This window comes from Bombina bombina, chromosome 8, assembly GCF_027579735.1.
Source record: "Bombina bombina isolate aBomBom1 chromosome 8, aBomBom1.pri, whole genome shotgun sequence".
Lineage (NCBI taxonomy): Eukaryota > Metazoa > Chordata > Amphibia > Anura > Bombinatoridae > Bombina > Bombina bombina.
Genome location: NC_069506.1, coordinates 295,818,668 through 295,839,302, shown reverse-complemented (window position 1 = coordinate 295,839,302; position 20,635 = coordinate 295,818,668). Strand labels below are relative to the sequence as shown.

Sequence of the window (20,635 nt, the reverse complement as noted above, 5' to 3'; positions counted from 1 at the left end):
TTGTTTTTTTTATAAATATATTAACGTGAACCTATTGGTGAATCTTTCACCATTTCATTAATAGCTCTTTGGCGATTATTAGACCCTTTATTTTTACTATGTCCCCCCCTTTATATATTTCCTGGAGACTCCTCTGCAAATGACAAAAGTGCCTCTCTTCAGGTAACGAAACAGCTTGTCAGAGGATTGAGGACAAAAATTAGGATGTTGGGGCTTGGTCCATAGCTCAAGTGCACCAGGAATCAATCAAGGAGACCTAGTGACGCTCTCTCAAACAGACTTTGTGTTTTTTTTATTCTCTTAAAAAACAAACAAAGGAAAACACAAGTTTAGTTAAATCCATACTCTGCTAACTGTAACTGCACACAATCCTCTCATATGTAGTGTTTATAGTGTGTATACTGCTGATGCACATGTGTGATTTGCAGACGTTAGTTCTACTCTAGGCCCAGATGACTGCACTCACCTCTGTGCATTTATCTAGAAGGTCTAGACACGGTACAGGAAGATGAAGCTTTCATCGCATCATATTAATTACCTTTTGTATTAAAAAAAGTCATCTTTATTCTCCCTCCCTATGCTCACTTTTTCATCCTCCCTCCCTTTCTGTTCGTTTTTCTTTTTTAATTTTGCCACGAGACAGACTTGTGTCACTTAATGTAAAACGAGTGAGCTGGCATTTCAGCACCGAGGCTTTATAGACTCGCTGAACTTTTGTGAAAGATCATTCCAGTCCCGTTTCATTAATAATGAAAAGGAGGGGGCAATAAAATTGCTCTCAGGCAGGAAGCGCCAGCCTCAGAGATAGGCTTTAGGATGCTTTGCTAGGCCATTAATATCAGTCCGCTTAACCCCTTGCCTGTTAGAATGGTATGCAGAGCATTGCAGTGCTCCACTTCCAGGGGGTTATAGGGAATTCAGATGAAGTATTAAGTATTGTTTCTTCTAACCCACAGGTCCCCCTGGCTCACGCTGGAGAGAATACGGAGCACTTGCCATTATTTTGGCTGGGATAGCCTTTGGCTTTCATCAACTGTACAAGGTGTGTAATGCTCAGGCATGTTGTTAGCACATACAATGTACAACATTAATATATTACCAATAATTCCAATGCTGCATAAATAAACATATTTGTAGGTGAAAGGAGGAGATATTTTACCCTAAGTAACTGTACCCTAGAAGAATTTCATGTGCCTGTTTACTTCCCTGATACAGAGATACCTGCTTCCTCTGATTGTCGGCGGCAGGGAGAGCCGCAAACAGCTGCAGCGTATAGAGTCCGGCATATCGGAGATGAGTGTCAGTGTGACACAGACAGGTAAAGATTAACGACTCTATCCCACCCGTCTCCACACACAGACCAGCTCCCTCCCCCCTCCCCTGCTCCTTCAGCACCCGTCTTCTCTTTATATGGTGACTTCATTTATCTGCTCGCAAAATCTGTTCACATTTGCAAATGAAGGCGCCGTCATTTCGGTTTAATTTGAAATTGCTTGTTTACTGTCGCTGCGGCCTCAATTAATTATGTTTTTACGGAAAGGCTCCCAACCTCTGAATATTAATAAGGGGAATAGATTGACAGCCTCTTTAGAGCATTGGAAAGTTCAGGCTTTTCTTTTTTACTGTCTAGTTGTGAAATGTGAGTAGATAAGTCTTGATCTGTATGTGTTTGTTTAGGAGCCATTTCCCAGAGCCCTTGTGCTGCTATAACAGTGCACTGAAATGTGTTACAGTAACGTGCACCAGCCGGGACCTTACAGCTCATAGTGCAGAGTGTAATATAAATATATATCCTGAGACTCCCATACATTGTAAGAAAAGTGTATCAAGCTCATTACCTTTTGTGCATAGTCTGATTTAAGAAATTAGAGTAATACTTTGCAAGACTTAGGAAACAAAGACCAGAAGCCAAAAGCATAAAGGGACATGAAACCCACATGTTGTTATCTTATGACTCAGATAGAGCATGGCATTTTAAATAAGTTTAAAATACAAACAAGAGAAGTCTATACACTCTCACCTGCAGAGGCGTAACTAGAAACCACAGGGCCCAGGTGCAAGAATCTAAGAAGGGCCCCACCCCCCAAAAAAAAGTGAGTTTGATACATACCTTTTTTATTTTTTTTTTATTTTTTTTTTTACATTTAACAAATGTAATGTAATTAAGAAAAAAATGTGAATCAGATTACATGTCTGCAAAAGGAGGTACCCTGTGCCCACTGTCTGTGAGATGGTCTGACCCCCTATTACTGTATTTAGTGACACTGTTTAACCCACCAGTACTGTATATAGTGAGTCAGTGACACAGTCTGTAATCTGCTGGTGAGATGGCTGGCCTGACCCTACCCACCCCAGTACTTTATAAAGTGACCACAGTAGTCTGTGACATGGTCCAGCCCCCCCCCCCCCGTACTGTATATAGTGGTACTGTATAGACTGACACTGTTTACCCCACCCCCCATGCTGTAGTAACAAGGTCTGTAATTTGCTGGTTCCACAAACATATACACACACACATACATGCATAAATACACACACACAGTCACATACATACATACATACATACACACACATACATGCATAAATACACACACACAGTCACATACATACATACATACATACACACACACATACATGCATAAATACACACACACAGTCACATACATACATACATACATACACACACACACATACATGCATAAATACACACACAGTCACACACATACACACACACATACATGCATAAATACACACACAGTCACAAACATACACACACACACATAAACACCAATGGGTAAAACAGAAACACAAACCCCTGTAGTCAGAGACACTAGTGAAGCATCATGTCAAACTCACATGATATAAAAAAAAATTGCGACCTCTGCACCCCCTGTAGTTTCGCTCCTACTCACCGGGTTACCTATATGCTTCACCAAAAAAATGTGATATCTCCCAATAATCAGATAAGGGACAAAAGTATTACAAAAAGAATGAGGAACGCTAAAAAAGCTAGGTAAATGAAGTGAAACAAGGAGTAGAATTATATTAACACAAACACAGGTGCTTCACTCCGTGTGTAGCCAAATAGCAAGCAAAGGTAGGCAGGGAAATAATCCACAGTTTCAGATCAGTGATATTATACACAACAATCAGGAGCCGTACTCAAACACATTCAGCTTCGGTGTTTTAGGATTAGACAGTAAAGCCCACTCTCAGGGCACTCACCACTCAGGATCGGATGCCTCTATTTTGCACTATCAGGCGTGAGGTCTTACCCGTACCGATGAGTCAATCGTCCTATGTCTCCACAACACCTCCACAGTTCGCGGACGCTGCTTCCAATAGTGAATGCCGGTTCCAGTTGGTTACGCTGTTGCGTACTTCCTACGTGTATTTTCTCAGGCTGCCGCTCAATATCTACTAGGACCCAAATAGCGAGCTCCTCCTCGCTCACAAGGAATAAATTGTAGAAAAAAACACAGGTCTGGTCCAGTAGTTAAAATCAGTAGTAGACTTTATTCTTAAATTTTTCATAAAATAAGGAGAATACACACATAATAGTGGTGTATGCAGGTTCGGTCTTACGCGTTTCGGCGGTAAACTTACACCTTAATCATAGACCATAGATGGACCAGACCTGTGTTTTTTTCTACAGTAGAATTATATATATTTTAAAATTTAATATAATAAAAACATATGAGTTCAAAAAAAAGTGTACACTGTAAGGTGTATAATGTGTTAATCAGAAAGTGCATACATTATTATGTGCAGATACTTAGTAAATAGGAATGTGCATACATATTAAAAAGCAGATAACATAAAAAAACTAAATGAAAAAAGATCAGCGCTGTTTAAAAAAGAGACTGGTGGCCACAATATCAATAGTAAAACCAAGTGGTATGAGCGTATGAAGAAAAATATATAAAAAATGTTATATAAATAGTCAGCGGATAACGTTCACTTTCGTGTATGGCGTTCACTAACAAGTATAAGTCCACTGAAAGGAGATAAGACGATGTTGGATTCTAGTACAGAATAACGTTTGTTAGTTCACCTGTTTGAAATATCTCAGAACGATGATAGTTTGCCCCCACTCTACCTCTTACCCGACCTCCGTATGATAATCAGTATTGCTCGTGTGTTTTTACAGACCGTTAGTTCAGGATTCTGATGGTGTCTTGGTTCAGGTCTCCAGCGTCTGTGCACGTAGCTCACTGATCACGTGACTGTTCTACAAAATCCGTGATTGGCTGTCATACGGGTAACCTCAAAGGAAGTTCCGGGGGGTTTACAGGGGAATCCTGTAGCAATATCTTTGATAGAAAAATGGTATAGTGCACTAATACCAATAGCATCCACAATAATAATAAGTAAGGACATACTATTGTGGATGCTATTGGTATTAGTGCACTATACCATTTTTTAGCGCTCCTCATTCTTTTTGTAATATTTTAAATAATTTTCCAATTTATTCCTATTATCTAATTTGTTTAATTCTCTTTGTATCCTTTGTTGAAAAGTATACCTAGGTAGTCTCAGAACCTGCTGATTGGTGGTTGTGCATATATGCATTCTTGTTATTGACTTTCAGCTAGCTCCCAGTAGTGTGTTACTGCTCCTTCAATAAAGAATACCAAGAGAATAAATTAGATAATATAAGTAAATTAGAAAGGTGTTAAAAATTGTGTGATGTATCAGAATCAAGAGAAATGTTTGGTTTCGTGTCCCTTTAAGCTTTTCACTTCTGGTCTTTTGTCATCTTGCACGGGAGCAGCTTCTAGACGTGCGTCATCTTTGTGTTTATATGTCGGTATGTCAGCTACTCACGATGAGTTCATTGTCGCAGAGTATTCCCGTTCCGAAGACACCGTAAGTTTGTAGACATTCTTCCAGACTGGCAAAGGGCCACTACCCAGAATGCAAAACTGAGATTTAAACTATAAGGCAAATAATGCAGTGTTGCAGGGTCGCAAGGTTCCTCATTTAGAATTAATTAATCTTTAAAAAAAAAAAAATCCCAAATCTACAATTATGATCCCATAGTTTTAATAAAATGCTCAGAAGTTCAACAATTTGACAAAGATTACTTTAGGTTTCAGAAAAATACAAAACGATACTAAAATTACCTTTACTGGGCATTTTCCTCTCGCTTTTCCTGTTTAAATATGTTTCATGGAAAACACCGACACAAATAAACTTTTTTTTAAAGGGACATGAAACACAAAATGTTTCTTTCATGAATCAGATGGAGAATACAATTTTAAACAACTTTTCAATTTACTTCTATTTTCAATTTTGGTTAGTTCTCTTGGTAACCTTTATTGAAGGAGCATTAATGTACTACTGGGAGCTAGCTGAACACATTGGTAAGCCAATGGCAACAGACATATACGGTCGCCACCAATCAGCAGCTAGCTCTTAGCTCCTGAACCTACCTAGGTATGCTTTTCAACTAAAGATACAAAGAAAACAAAGCAAATTAGATGACAGAAGTAAATTGGGAACCCTGTTTGACCTTTTAACTTTAGAGAATAGTCCCTTTACCCAGGAGCACACATGTAGTGTGTCCCTTTACCCAGGAGCGCACATGTAGTGTGTCCCTGAGACTTTCTATAGATTGATATTATTTATAAAAAATGACTAACAACATATTTATACTCCCAATACCTACTATACATATAGCCAGACCTGTCGCTTATTTATATTGAACAAACCCTATTATTTGTATGCTCCTTTTTCAGAGTATCCTGTTCCAGCCTCTTCTGCTGTGAGATGGGCAAATAGTAAATACACTAATCAGAAACATGTCTGCTGTTCCAACTCTTAAGTGGTCTTATCCAGCCCCCGTTTGCCTGTCCTATAACTGTAATGCTGGGCAGTCCCTGGGGGAACACGCTTTGCTGATTTGTAATGGGTGATGCTTGTTAGATAGTGTGTGTTTCCCTGCCTAGGACACTCTTGTTTCTGTGTCTCGCTGCCCCCCTGGGGTTTGTCATAATGATGACAGCCGAGGATAGATGGATAAAACATAGAGACACAGCCTGAGATACGGCGAGATAAAGTCTGTGATAAATAGCTGACTGTGATAAGGGACACACACAGCTATACTTCTCAATCCAGACAAGCCTCCGCCAGAGTGATACATTGCAAATCCCACCGATGAGAGGGGAGGGAAAAGATTATACAGAAAGCACATAAATTGCCGACAGTGGACAGCAGTTCCAGAGGCACAGCGTGTTTGTGTGCTTTTGGGTAGCAGTTGAAAATGGGCCTAAATGCACAAGAATTAATGCCATAACTAGAAGGAACAAGCATCAGATAAACTGCAGACTTGCATTTCACACCACTGTATAACATTTCTGCTGACACTATATTTTACTGAAATGGACATTTTAATTCAAAAATAAAATTGGTTAGAATACCAGTAGCAGCCCTACTCAGCCGAGGGCCCTGGGGCCAATTTTTTTTGGGTCCCCCAAAGGTAGCTCAGTAATAAGCAATAGTAATAATATATATGCTGATCTGTATAATGATTTGAGAACAGATAGATATTTAAAGGGATATTCCAGCCCAAATTGGAAACCACATAGGTGCATTTCTGTATTGAACAGAAGCAATTTTGTAATATACATGCATTAGCAAAACTGCTTCTAATATAAGCTATAGCTGTTTCAAAAGTGTATTTAAGTATGCACTGTGCACCAGCATTTTAAACATAACACTTGTTCGGAGAGCCTAAGGTGCTTGTACCATCTGGTAATGACTCAATTTGTTAATTACTGGCATAATACAAGCCCCACGGATGATCTGAGTAGCTGCATTATATAAAATGTGGACGCAGTGAAAATATCTAGCTATGCTTCACATGCACTTGCAGAGAAAATTGTTAACACTACAACAGTGATAACTCTTAATTGAAGCATCTTTGCCAATAAATGTATATTGAAAATATGTTTTTACTCAAAGATGCAATAAATCTATGTGCATTTATATTTTGACTGGAATGTCCCTTTAAGCATTTCCTCTGAAATCTCCTTCCTTACACTCAATTTACATTTGCTGGACCTCAGTTTTGTTTGTGGTTCTCTAAGTTTATGTCCGTTTGGCTGTGCCAGTTTCTTTCCTAGTTCCTGGAAGATTCTGGTCCTGAGTACAGCTCCGGGCTTCACACGCTTCAGATTTCCTCTGTAATTTCCAGCAATGTGTACTCTTTGGTTGTGAAACACAGAAATGGGACATTATTCTGGCAATGTTGTCTCACTTTTCATGGTAGTTTCCTTATTTTCTCCACCTCAAACAAATACTAACAACCGAGGCCGCATTCTCCTTCCTTAGCCTAGCCAGAATAGGACCATGCTACACCCACACAATCTTCAGAAGACCTAAGCACCTGTGATTTTTACAAAGCAAGTTCCCCTCAGACAGCCAGGTAAAGGTCTTTGTATTGCTTAGGTGGTATACACTAAAACCCTTTAGAGTGTAAGCTCACAAGTTCACCTGTACTGTTGATCAATTTATGTAAAGATGGTTTACAGCTTACAGTGACACAAGGGCAGGGCCCTGTACCCTTATGGTTTATGTATATGTGTTATGATTATTGCACTCCATAACTGTATACTTAATGTTACAGTGCTGTGTAATATGTTTATAAACAAGCGATAACTCTTCCTCCCAACTGCCCCTCCTGGAGCTATCGCTACAGGATCCTCTGATATGCCATATCTGCCTATTCACTCTACCCAACAAGGGCTTTTGCAGTCTCAATTGTTGTTGGATTTCATTTGGTCCACTGTGAGCTCCACTCTACAGAATATTTGTCTTAGAATTTCCACTTTAGCGCACAATTGTGTTCTTTACCCCTCTGCATTAGGAGTGAACTTCATAAGCTTTAAAACACCATAAAACTACAGAGGGGATTTATGGAGTAGCAGATTTTAACTCATGTTATTAGCTCTAGACCCACTCTTCTTCTATTGGCTAAACAAAATCTGATCTCTTGTTCCAACATTTCCCTTGAACTGCCAGAACTGGTTAAAATAATCATTATCTGTAGGTAAATAAGCGACTCTAAATCAGTGATCTCAAAAACTGGCCCTGGGGCCATATGCGACCCTCAAGATAGTTTAATCTGGCCCTCCCTTGTTTATTAGGAAAATTATTTATTTGGCCGCATCAATTTTTTTAGTGTTTTAAGAGGCGTTATATGTTGATGTTCTATATAGGTATTCACACAATAAATATACAGATAAGCATGCATTGTCAAGTATAGACTCCAATTATGCACTGCTTGGATAAAGGCCACTTTTTATTCAGTTCCAGAATGATCACTTCACTTGGCAATCACAAGATAAATATACACTGTGTGTGTCTACAGCTCCTACCATGCACTACTACTTGATTATATGTCTCTCCCAGTTTCTAGTATATACATTTCCAGAGCACTCACTCTGTTCAAGTGGCCCCCATGGGAGAATAACACTTGGCCTGTGGCCCCCAGATACAATAAGCTTGATACCCCTGCTCTAAATAATCCTTATTCTGTCTATAAATATGATCATACAGGGAAATAACTTAAGGCCCATGTACTTAGAGCAAAATAGGTTGTTCAGAATATCAAAGCTCTTGACAGAGCTTTAAAAACAAATGCTAAGAAGGATTTTTTCCATCCATGAAGTTACGTCTGATTTTATAGAGGAGGAGTAAGGGTCAGGGAAGTGCTCTTATGATGTTTTGCCTTGCTGTAAGTGTATTTTGGAAACACTGAAGAGGTTAGGACCAAAATAAGTGTTCGATTTAATACACTTATACAAATAAAAATCACCGGGGGGCAAAAAAGCAATTTTATTCTTCCCCTAAAGGATCTTCCTTCTGCTGCCAACCTGCCTCCTACCTTAGCGCTACCATTAGGATTTCCCTGGAAACATAAGAGTTCTTTCTGGTTACACCTAAAACCCCAAACTCCTAACAGGGCCATTTTTTACCTGGTGATTAGCCTAGCAGTAGGTAGGGTTTCCCACTTCCAAGAGATATGGCTCAGCTTTACCTCAGTCACATGGCTGCAAGACATTGTTCCTGCTGTATACATTTCTCTTCATTCCCTCTCTCCAAATTATTCATTTTCTAAATTCACCCAGACTATCCTCTTCACTAAGCTTTCTTGCTTACAGAGGAAGAACTTATCTGTTTAGTGACAATTCAGCCTCTCCCCTTTCATGAGTAGGGAGAAGGATTTTATTCATTGTACCCAAAAATGAAGACCAGTTTCATGCTGTCCTCCCAATTTGTTCCATTTATGCAGCTATGATAATGAACCTGTACATTCCCAATTCCCATTATCACTCTGATGGAAACTTATCTCCATATTCACACCCATCACATGCAATTCAGGTTACTATGTATTACCTTCAGTTACAACATTTACACCATTTCCTTCAGTCTGGATACAGCTCAGGGGTATTCAGTAACATTTATGTTGCCCACATCCTTGTGTTATGGCTCCAAGCCATATCAGTGTTCCTTTAACTGTACAGTCTTATAATAGTGGCTTTTTCCCTACACACTTGAGTCTCTGCCCTTCTCCAAACGGTTATTGACCCAATGGTCAAAAGTAATTATTTGCTTTCTGTGCTGTCACTTAGCATGTAAAGAAAAAAATGTAATGGTATGACCAAAACTTATAATAAGTACAAACACCTTCAGTAAGCCTTCAAGGCATACCTCTTCTGCTTTTGTCTACAGCCATTGTTTGTCCCTTACCATTTGGTTTTATTTATTCACCTTTATATGTCATCCATTCAGATGCTGTGATCCCTCATAGCTGTGATGCTGATGTTATACTGTTATCCTGCACATTCCATGTACTTGTATTAATCACAGTCGCCCCAGATGACAATGTTATACTGTTATCCAACACATACCATGTACTTTATCGCGTTCACTCAGCTACAGATGACATTGTTATACTGTTGTCCTACACATACCATGTACTTTATTGCAGTCACTCAGCTACAGACAACAATGTTATACTGTTGTGCTGCACATACCATGTACTTGTCTTTATTGCAGTCACTCAGCTACAGATGACAATGTTATAGTGTTATCCTACACATACCATGTACTTTATCGCAGTCACTTAGCTACAAATGACAATGTTATACTTTTATCCTGCACATACCATGTCCTTATCTTTATCGCAGTCACTCAGCTACAGATGACAATGTTATACTGTTATCCTACACATACCATGTACTTGTCTTTATTGCAGTTGCTCAGCTCCAGTTGACAGTTATACTGTTATCCTACACATACCATGTACTTGCCTTTATCGCAGTCACTCAGCTACAGATGACAATGTTATACTGTTATCCTACACTTAGAATGTACTTGTCCTTATCGCAGTCGCTCAGCTACAGATGACAGTTATACTGTTATCCTGCACATACCATGTATTTTATCGCAGTCACTCAGCTACAGATGACAATGTTATACTGTCATCCAACACATACCATGTACTTGTCTTTATTGCAGTCACTCAGCTACAGATGACAATGTTATACTGTTATCCTACACTTAGAATGTACTTGTCTTTATCGCTCTCACTCAGCTACAGATGACAGTTATACTGTTATCCTGCACATACCATGTATTTTATCGCAGTCACTCAGCTACAGATGACAATGTTATACTGTTATCCAACACATACCATGTACTTGTCTTTATTGCAGTCGCTCAGCTCCAGTTCACAGTTATACTGTTATCCTACACATACCATGCACTTGCCTTTATCGCAGTCACTCAGCTACAGATGACAATGTTATACTGTTATCCTACACTTAGCATGTACTTGTCTTTATCACAGTCACTCAGCTACAGATGACAGTTATACTTCTATCCTGCACATACCATGTACTTGTCTTTGTCGCAGTCACTCAGCTACAGATGACAATGTTATACTGTTATCCTACAAATATCATGCACTTGTCTTTGTCACAGTCACTCAGCTACAGATGACAATGTTATACCGTTATACTGCACATACCATGTACTTGTCTTTATCGCAGTCACTCAGCTACAGATGATAATGTTATACCATTATACTGCACATACCATGTACTTGTCTTTATCGCAGTCACTCAGCTGCAGATGACAATTTTATACTGTTATCCAACACATACCATGTACTTGTCTTTATTGCAGTCGCTCAGCTCCAGTTGACAGTTATACTGTTATCCTACACATACTATGTACTTGCCTTTATCGCAGTCACTCAGCTACAGATGACAATGTTATACGATTATCCTACACTTAGCATGTACTTGCCTTTATCGCAGTCGCTCAGCTACACTGTTATCCTGCACATACCATGTACTTGTCTTTATTGCAGTCACTCAGCTACAGACAACACTTGCAGCTGTGCAGGAACTGCTGGTACAGCAGCAACAGAAGATCCAGGAACTGTCCCATGAACTTGCTGTTTCCAAGGTTAGTGATTTGAGTTATGACTGACCTGCCTTTGATACCTCACCCACCCAAACTTTGTGCTACACATAATATTGGTGTCTGTCACTGTTGACATGATCAGTTTTGTGGTGACGCTATCATGGGCTGTGATGTCCTCTATATGAAATCTCCTATCAGTGGCATTGTGCTTCAAACAAAGTAGCTGGACAGACAACCTGACAACAGGTAAGTGGTAGCAGTGTGGTACTTAGGGTTTGTTGCCTGGGACAATGTCATTGGATACTAGAGAGGGTGTCACCACAATATAAAGCAAAACATTATTGTTGCCCTCTCTGACAATTATCAGGTTAGAGATAATGTGCAAGATAGGAATGTATATTGTATCTCTTAACAAAGGTACTAAAGCATTGTGTAGTGATGTTTTATGTTACACCAGGGCCATAACGTCCCTTGTATATGATGTGCTCTAAATCCAGAATATCCTATGGTACAATTTATACACTCTTGAGAAAATATACCTGGGCATCCTCTTGTGTAATGGACATTAAGTAGTGCATTTGAAATAATACTTTATAATAGAGAATGTCTAAGCTAGAAGTGTGTTTGAGGACATTTCCTTTTAGATTCAGTATTTTGCTATATAAACTGTAAATATAAGTTTATTTTGCCTGATTATACTTTTGTAATAAGGTATCTATTTACCTTTAGGCATCCAGCTCTACCAATACCATACTGGAATCACAAAATATCCAGGAGTTGAAGTCTGAGATCTATTCTTTGAAGGGACTTCTTTTAAACAGGTAACAAACCTTAGGGTGCAGATTATTGCAACAGCTAATTTACAATGGCATTTGCTTCCCATTCATAATAGGTTGAAACTAAACTATGTAAGTACAGAATTATATGTTTCATCTACCTGCAGTCAAACCTATTAAATTGTGTCCATATGATATATATATAGACCATTAAATCACTAGCACGTGGCATCTTTCTGGAACCGTCATACAGCTGTACTGAAACTCTTCATGGGAGAAGACTGTACGACAACTGTTGTTCAGTTATCTTCAGGCTACTGCATGCCGATTGATTGCGGTATTGATCATGTTACTGCACTGCTGCTCTTTAATATAAAATACATAATAAACTTTGTTTAGGTATTTAAAGTAAGAACTAGTAATAAAGAAGTTTGCATATCTCCATGATTTATGAGTTTAGTACCCCAATGAGGTAACACATTTTCCACTTGTTCCTCTCTTGCTGTAAACGTGTGCACCAATACATAATGTAGCTATCATTTTCTATTTATTAAGCCACCTTTATTTAGAATTTACCAGAACACATTTCTATATAATCTAACACAGTGTCACAACTACCATGTAGTAAATATCATAAAGTCACAGTCATGTATCTGTTACCTTCTAACACTTTGCATTTGGCTTTGGTAGGAGACAATTTCCACCATCTCCATCTGCTCCCAAGATACCAGCCTGGCAAATACCAGTAAAACCCCCCACATTATCAAGCCCAGCAGCATTGAACCACAATAGCAGCAGTGACATCTCTCCAGTAAGCAATGAGTCCAGTTCCTCTTCTCCTGTGAAAGAAAATCACAGCCCGGATGGAACAAAGGTGAACTCTCATCACCTGGGTCCTACTGGTGTACAGGAGTCTGAGATTGATGTCCAGAGCCAGGTGCGGATGGAGATACAGGGGGAAGAAGAAGAGGAGGAGGAAGAAGATGTTGGACAAGTGGATGAAGATCGCCTGGGTGTGCAGACTGAAGATCGGAGAGGGGGGGATGGACAAATAAATGAGCAGGTGGAGAAGCTGCGTCGACCAGAGGGAGCTAGCAACGAAATGGAGTGAACGCAACGTGAGGTTGAGTGTCCCCTGACCCCTCATATCTCATTACCCTGAAGTGTTTTGGGGCTCTTTCTCAGATAGACTACAATATGGATTCCGTGGTGGTGTATTGTCATGAAGATCAGTGTGCAGTTATGGAGATAAACACACTCTTGCATACCAGAGTTGAGTCCTGCAGTGCCTCTGCAAGTGGTTTATCCCTGCTCCATAACTGCTAAAATCATGGGCTACTTATGTTTCCTCTTCCCAAACCCCAATCTTACCACCTATGGGTTGTAATGTGTACATCACGGATTGCATATTATATAAGCAAATTTGGAACATGTTGCTAAACGTCACACCCAGTGAACAAATTTACTAGAAACACATTCCCCTTCTCTAAATAACTAATAAAACAAAAATATTCAATTTATAATTAAATGAAAACCAAATGTTTATATAAATTCATTAATTGCCCTCTTGCATCCAGCTGCTACTCTTTTGGTGACTTGCAGTGGTCACACTCTGCTCACTGTTGTTAGGACACCGAAAGCTGCTCTTGAGTTTGATACCAGCCTTGTACACATGACAGAGAATATATTGGTCATGGACATCAATTCTGTGCCGGGGGTTTTATATCTTCACATCGTATCACTTAATACAAGTGGTGGTTTTAATTAGCCAATAAAATAATTGCTTGTTCCTTTTAGAACGTTCTCTTTTTCTAATGTGGATAGATTTTGAAATTCTGCTACATTTGTTAACCAGTATGTTACTTCCTAAAATATTCACAATCTCCATCAGACACAAATAGGCCTCAAACATGAGCTTGCGCATCATTCAGACAATGCAGCTCGCTCAAGCCCTAATTCTACACTGCCAGAGCCTGCTAGCATTAGATCACTTCTTGGATTACAGTTGGAGCTAGAAATGTATCTACTATCCAGACGGTGAAGAAAATGCAAGTCTACACGATGCATGGAAGCCATCAGCATTATATGAATTACACAGGTTAACACATTTCACATCCACTTGTGGGTTTGCAGAGATATTATTGTCCCTAAAACATTTTGCTAAAGAATATAAAATGTGAAGCCATTGAGAAATATTAGGAAGATAACAGATGCAGAATACACAGGATAGTTGTTTTTTTTTAACCCCTCTGGTCACAGATAGTGCCACAACCACCTTCGGCAACTAAATGGTTAAATTGTGTCTGGAGACACCATAGACCATAAATGTGAAAGTCTTAGTCATAGACTTGGACTGAGGTGTAACAACTGTAGTACGTATTGAGTTGATCAAGTAACCACATATTGCATGAATGCAACAGCGCCCACCCATAAGTCATCAGTCAGCTGTGCTAATTAGTGTGCTAATGTATAGATTTCCAGTAAAACACTTTAATTGTACATAATTGTAATAAAGATAATCTACACTATTTAGCCAAGTGTGAGATCTGGTTTCTTATTTCTTTGGACTACACTATTGCGTGTTCTATGAAAATAAATGTTTGTTAACTTTTATAGGCTGAACATTTTACACATGAACCATAATGATATTTGTCCCCCCAGTACTTAAAGGGACAGTCAACACCAGAATTGTTGTTGCTCTAAAAGATAGATAATCCCTTAATTACCAATTCCCCAGGTTTGCATAACCAACAGTTATAATTATACACGTTTTACCTCTGCAATTAAATTGTATCTAAGCCTCAGCAGACTGCCCCCTTATTTAAGTTCTTTTGACAGACTTGCATTTTAGCCAATCAGAGCTGTCTCCATGGTAAATTCACGTGCATGAGCTCAATGTTATCTATATGAAACACGTGAACTAATGCCCTCTAGTGGTGGAAAACTATCAAAATGCATTTAGATTAGAGGCAGCCTTCAAGGTCTAAGAAATTAGCATATGAACCTCCTAGGTTTAGCTTTCAACTAAGAATACCAAGAGAACAAAGCAAAATTGGTGATAAAAGTAAAGAGGAAAGTTGTTTAAAATTACATGCCCTTTTTTGAAACATGAAAGTTTTTTTTGGACTTGACTGTCCCTTTAACGCAGGGTCTGACTTCTATATCCATGTAAAGAAGGACCAGAGTCCTTACCAAACAGAGTTGACTCCACTTTCCTGCACAAAGTTTGAGCATGAATTGATCTGTCACTAATAAAACATTGTCTATGAAATCATAAACTTTTGGGGATGGTTTAAAAAACAAAGTGGAAGTAGAATATAATAATATAATTCCTACCATTTATCAAGCATACTGTGATTTCCTGACTATCACTACCCTTGGTTCAACCAGCCAAGATTTAGTGATGTCAGTGTTTCTGCAAGGTTTCACTGACCCAAAAAGAAGTACAGATTACATTGTGATTGTTTAGAGAAGTGCACAAACTAATTTACAGCGAGCCCTTACTAGTCACATTCAAGGTAGGTAAGCTAAACATACTTAACAGAGTTTCAAGTGGTTTGATACTGATTGTTAGAGCAATATACAGAGTTTTGCAAGTTTTACATGATTTTAAAATATTTTTTTGTATGCAGATGTTTTGAAATTCAGTTATTACTGCTGATGTATACTATGCACTTAAAAAGAAAATTGAGTTTAAATAAAGTGCACAGCATAAAATTCTCCTTTTACATTGAAGAATTAAGTAATTTTTTCTGTTCCATAAATGGACGTTCATCTACTAAAACAGTCCTTTCAAACAGAGAGCGAAGCCAAGGGCTGAGAAAGTATAAATCCTTCTTCAAGGACAAGCGTCTTCCAGAAAGCCAAAATGCTCCAAATTAAAAATAAAATTGAATAGATAAAAAAAACTGTTATAAAAAGCTGTCAGTTTTGCATGTGATGGACTTATAAGGCAGATAAACCGTGGGATCGCTTCTGCTGCAGAGCAGGACAGATTTTACTGAATACAAATTTCCAATTCTCTCTCTTATTCGTATAAATCGCTAGCTTACAGATCCCATAAATACATGCAATAAACTGAACTGTAAGCGGTATGGAAGGAAACATTTACATGGCGCAGTGTTCTTTGTTATACGTTCCTTTGTATCTGTTTTATTATATAAAACTATTTTAGATTTGCCTTTCTGTTAAAATATTTAATTTAACCTCTTCTCTGCCAGTGGGGTCCCTACCACATTGCAATGCCTTCACTGGCACTCAAAGAGTTACACTATACTTCTATTAATACCAGAAAAATAAATCTTTAAGTGAAATAATGCATTCGTCACTATTTCACGGGATTCTACATTGTTATGGGTCATAATTTGCTAAACACTGGAAAATAAAGGCTGCTTGATGTGAATTAATTGTAAAAAGGCCGCTGCTAACATTTTGTACAAGCTGCCAGCCTTATTATGCAAGACCAGCTGCCCCACCTCTGCTCCCTGGGTATCATTCTTCCATGTCTAATTACCCTTAAAGGGACACTAACACCATGAATAATGCTGAGATCTGCATTACTTTAAATAGTTTATTCTCCAAAATATTGCAGGCTCAGCTGTGAGAAGTTCAATTTTGGAGAGACAAGTTGATAGTATGCCAAGCATGTGGAGATTGTTATGTTTGTCATTGTGTAGGTTCACTGATAAACATGTCAATTAATTATTAGATTTGACTGTTTCTTGATAAGCAAATCTGAAAATGCTGTGAACTCTGTCTTTAAGGAAGATACAATTTATTATGATCACCAGAGTTAGGAGTCATAGGACTCACTATGTAGAACGCCAGGCCAGCAAGCTAGGTGCTATCATGAAAAAACAATCTCATAATTATGATATTCTTAGATGTGTTTATTACTTGTTCATTTAAAATGGGGAATAATCTTATGTAGTTCCTCAGTTGCAAAGGTTGGACACCCTGCTCTAATTGGTACCAATCTTTCATTCATTTCTAGGTTGGCGAGATGTTCATGTAGTATACAGTACTTATTTTCACCTTATCCTGTAGATAGGTAAATACAGTTAGGTCCATAAGTATTTGGACATTGATGAAGTTATAGTTACGTTAGCTTTTTGGAGTTGAAGTTATGTAATGAATCTGGGTCTAAAGTGCAGACTGTCAGCTTTAATTTGATGGTAGTTACATAAAGATTTGGTGAATGTTTTATAAATTGCAGCACTTTTTATATGCAGCCCCTTTTTTTATGGATCAAAATTAAGTGGACAATTGACTGAGAAGCTCATTTCACTAACAAGCCTTTAAAAGGTCTGGAGTTGAGTCAAACAGTGGCTTTTGCATTTGGTAGCTGTTGCTGTGAACTCTCATTATGAGATCCAAACCTATCAGAGAGATAGCAGAAACATTAGGAGTGGCCACATCAACAATTTGGTACATTCTTAAAAAGACGGAACACACTAGTGAGCTCAGCAACACCAAAAGGCCTGGATGACAATGGAAGACAACTGTGATGGATAATCACAATATTATTTCCTCTTCCTTTATAACATCTAGCCATGCCGTGACCACTTTCCAGGAGGTAGGTATATAGTTATATACAATCAAGAGAAGAATTAATGAAAGTAAAAACACAGGGTTTACCACAATGTGCTAACCATTGGTAAGCCTAAATTATAGGAAGGCCAGATAAGACTTTACTAGGAAACCTAAAAAAAGCTTGTGCAGAACTGGAACAATATTTTTGGTCAGATTAAACTAAGATCAACCTTTACCAGAATAAGAGAAAAGTATGGAGAAGGGAAGGAATGGCTCATGATCTGAAGCATTACACATCTGTGAAACATGGTCAAGGTAGTGTTATAGCATGGGCATGTATGGTTTACTAGTGTTTATTGATCATGTGAATGCTGACAGAAGCAGCAGGATTGCTTCTTAAGTGTATAGGGATCTGCTATCTACTGAGAATCAGCCAAATGCTGCAAAATGATAGGATGGCGCTTCACAGTACAGATGGACAATGACCCAAAACAAACTACAAGACCAACCACAGAGCTTTTAGTGGAATATTCCTGAATGGCCCAGTTAGTCACCTGACCTCAACCCAATGGCACGTGCATTTAACTTGCGGAAGACAAAACTAAAAGCAGAAAGACCCACAGACAGACAACAACTTAAGACAGCTACAGTAAAGGCCTGGCAAAGCATCACTAGGGAGAAAACGCAGAACTTGGTGGTTTTGATAGGTTCCAGACTTCATTCATTAGTATCAAGTATTAAAGGAACAGTAAACTGCTTCAAATTGTTCTGATTGGCTACACCAGTACATAGGTTTGCTTCCACTTTTCTGAGTATCCATTTCACTGATGGATTTCCACTGGATCTTGAATTGTTTACACAATGTGGTGCCTCCTTTGTGTTTCTTTTTAGGATCGACACTCCTCCTGTTTCACCTTTATATGGATTAAGGAGAGGAGCTGTCTAATCATCTATGTGTGGACTATCCCATATATGTTTGACTTCATGGACTCTTTCTGTGTTTCTTTTACAGAAGCTTTTACTTTTTTTTATTATATTTTTGTTTAAACCTCATTAATTAAAACTGAAAGTCTGCACTTCAATCACATCTTAATTTCCATTTAAAATGAGGTTGTGTACAGAGACAAAGCTATGAAAATTGTGTCACTATCCAAATACTTAATGACCTAATTGTTGATGAGAAATTGAAATAGAAAAAAAAAATTGAGTCTCTGTTATATTTATATGTCAGTCATTTGTACTATCTGAGTGACCTGCAATTTGTAATAATCCCTCTGGGATTTAATCTGTTAGTCTGCTTTTGTCAATAGGTTTTAGAGACTCTATCCCTCTTTCTGCTGGCTATTTTTTTTTTTAATTTCTGATGCTTCTATAGAAATATTTTATTTGACTGCTTCATCTACAGCCTTCTTTGCTCAGGGGTGTAGCAATTTGCGGTATAACGTCTGAAATGTTGATGATGGTTCCAAGAGTAAGGAGGATAAAATATGCCCACTAACCGTTTCTTTAGTCTGTAAATACATACAGTATATACACACATATATATACATATGTATACGTATATATACATACACACATTATGGGCCAGATTATGAGTTAATTGCACTTGAAGTAAGCTTTTTGTGCGCGTATTATGAGTTGAAAGTAAACTGTTTTCGATCTCCCGCTTACCTAACGAGCGCAAAAAGACGAAGTTAGAATATTGCGTGCACGTTCACGTATTCTCAATAGAAGTAAGAATAAAAAAAAAAGTGAGAAAAAAAATGCAGAAAATATTTAAACACATCTTTTGGGGCAGGGCTCCCCACTTACAAGCAGTGTTCTTACGGAGTACGTAATTAAACATATTAACAGAAACACAAACCGTATTACTGAGCTACCAATCCCACAGGAGGTTCCTCTAAACTCTCTGACACAAGAAATAACACACTATATTACAATGATTTTAACCTGCTAACGACGTGGACCAGACAGAGAGGAAAATCTCATGTAAAAGAAATGCCTTTCTGTAAAAATATATTATATTTGCTCCTAATAAGGTAAAATATTTGCAGAGGGATGAGTACAGGCCAGGCAGGATGAGAGATTTTAACTTTCATTTAAGGCTTGTTTATTCATTACTGGCTTTTGGATTTTCCTTTTATCAAAACATATTTGCTTCCTGGTCTTTCTCTGTTTCCTTTGATTTAACCAATCAGTTGCCTAGTGAGTTGATCTTAAAACAGACTAACTGCTAATTGCTTTGATTAATCAACAATTAAAAGCCGATGTGCAAAACAATAGTGTAACTTTCTAGCAAGCTGCCTGCGGTGTTTTGTTTACTTAGAAGCAAATTACAGGTGGCCCTCGGTTTACAACGGTTCAATTTGCACCGTTTCAGAATAACAAAATTTTTTTCCAGTCATGTGACTGCTATTGAAAAGCATTGAGAAGCAGTGCATTGATTAAAATAGCCGGTAGGTGGAGCTGTCCGCTTGTGTTACAGCAAAGCCAAGCAAGTTGAAATTAATCAGTTTAACCAGACCTGAGCTATCGAGGAGATTTCAAAGGAACCAGATCTTCCTGTATATAAATCAGTCCAGATTGGAATGTATAGAAAGAACTGTTTGCAGAAAAATGCAAGTGAAGTCTGTGTTGTGGATTATTTTATTAGGTTTATAATGCTGTTTAGCAAATGTTTTTGTTCATTTAACTTAGTTTAATTATATATTCTGTGTTGTGCGATTATTTTATTAGGTTTATAATGCTGTTTAGTCTTCATTTCAAAGCTTTAAAAATAATGTATTAGGTGTTACTTATGACAATTTTGAGAGAGGCCTGGAACCTAACTCCCTTACTTCCCATTGACTTATGTTATAAACTGGGTTTCAATTTACAATGGTTTCGAT

At 38.2% G+C, this 20,635-nt stretch overlaps 1 protein-coding gene across 1 annotated transcript in view; it reads left to right on the top strand.

Moving 5' to 3' along the window:
- The window catches only part of PEX14 (peroxisomal biogenesis factor 14), a 429,065-nt gene extending 414,318 nt beyond the window's left edge, over window positions 1–14,747 (top strand). Inside the window, exons 5-9 of the mRNA XM_053691485.1 lie at window positions 957–1,042; window positions 1,216–1,318; window positions 11,384–11,481; window positions 12,169–12,260; window positions 12,906–14,747. Coding sequence (XP_053547460.1) covers window positions 957–1,042; window positions 1,216–1,318; window positions 11,384–11,481; window positions 12,169–12,260; window positions 12,906–13,326 — 800 coding nt within the window. The 3' untranslated portion in view covers window positions 13,327–14,747. The remainder of the gene's footprint in view (window positions 1–956; window positions 1,043–1,215; window positions 1,319–11,383; window positions 11,482–12,168; window positions 12,261–12,905) is intronic.
- Window positions 14,748–20,635: the final 5,888 nt, after the last annotated feature.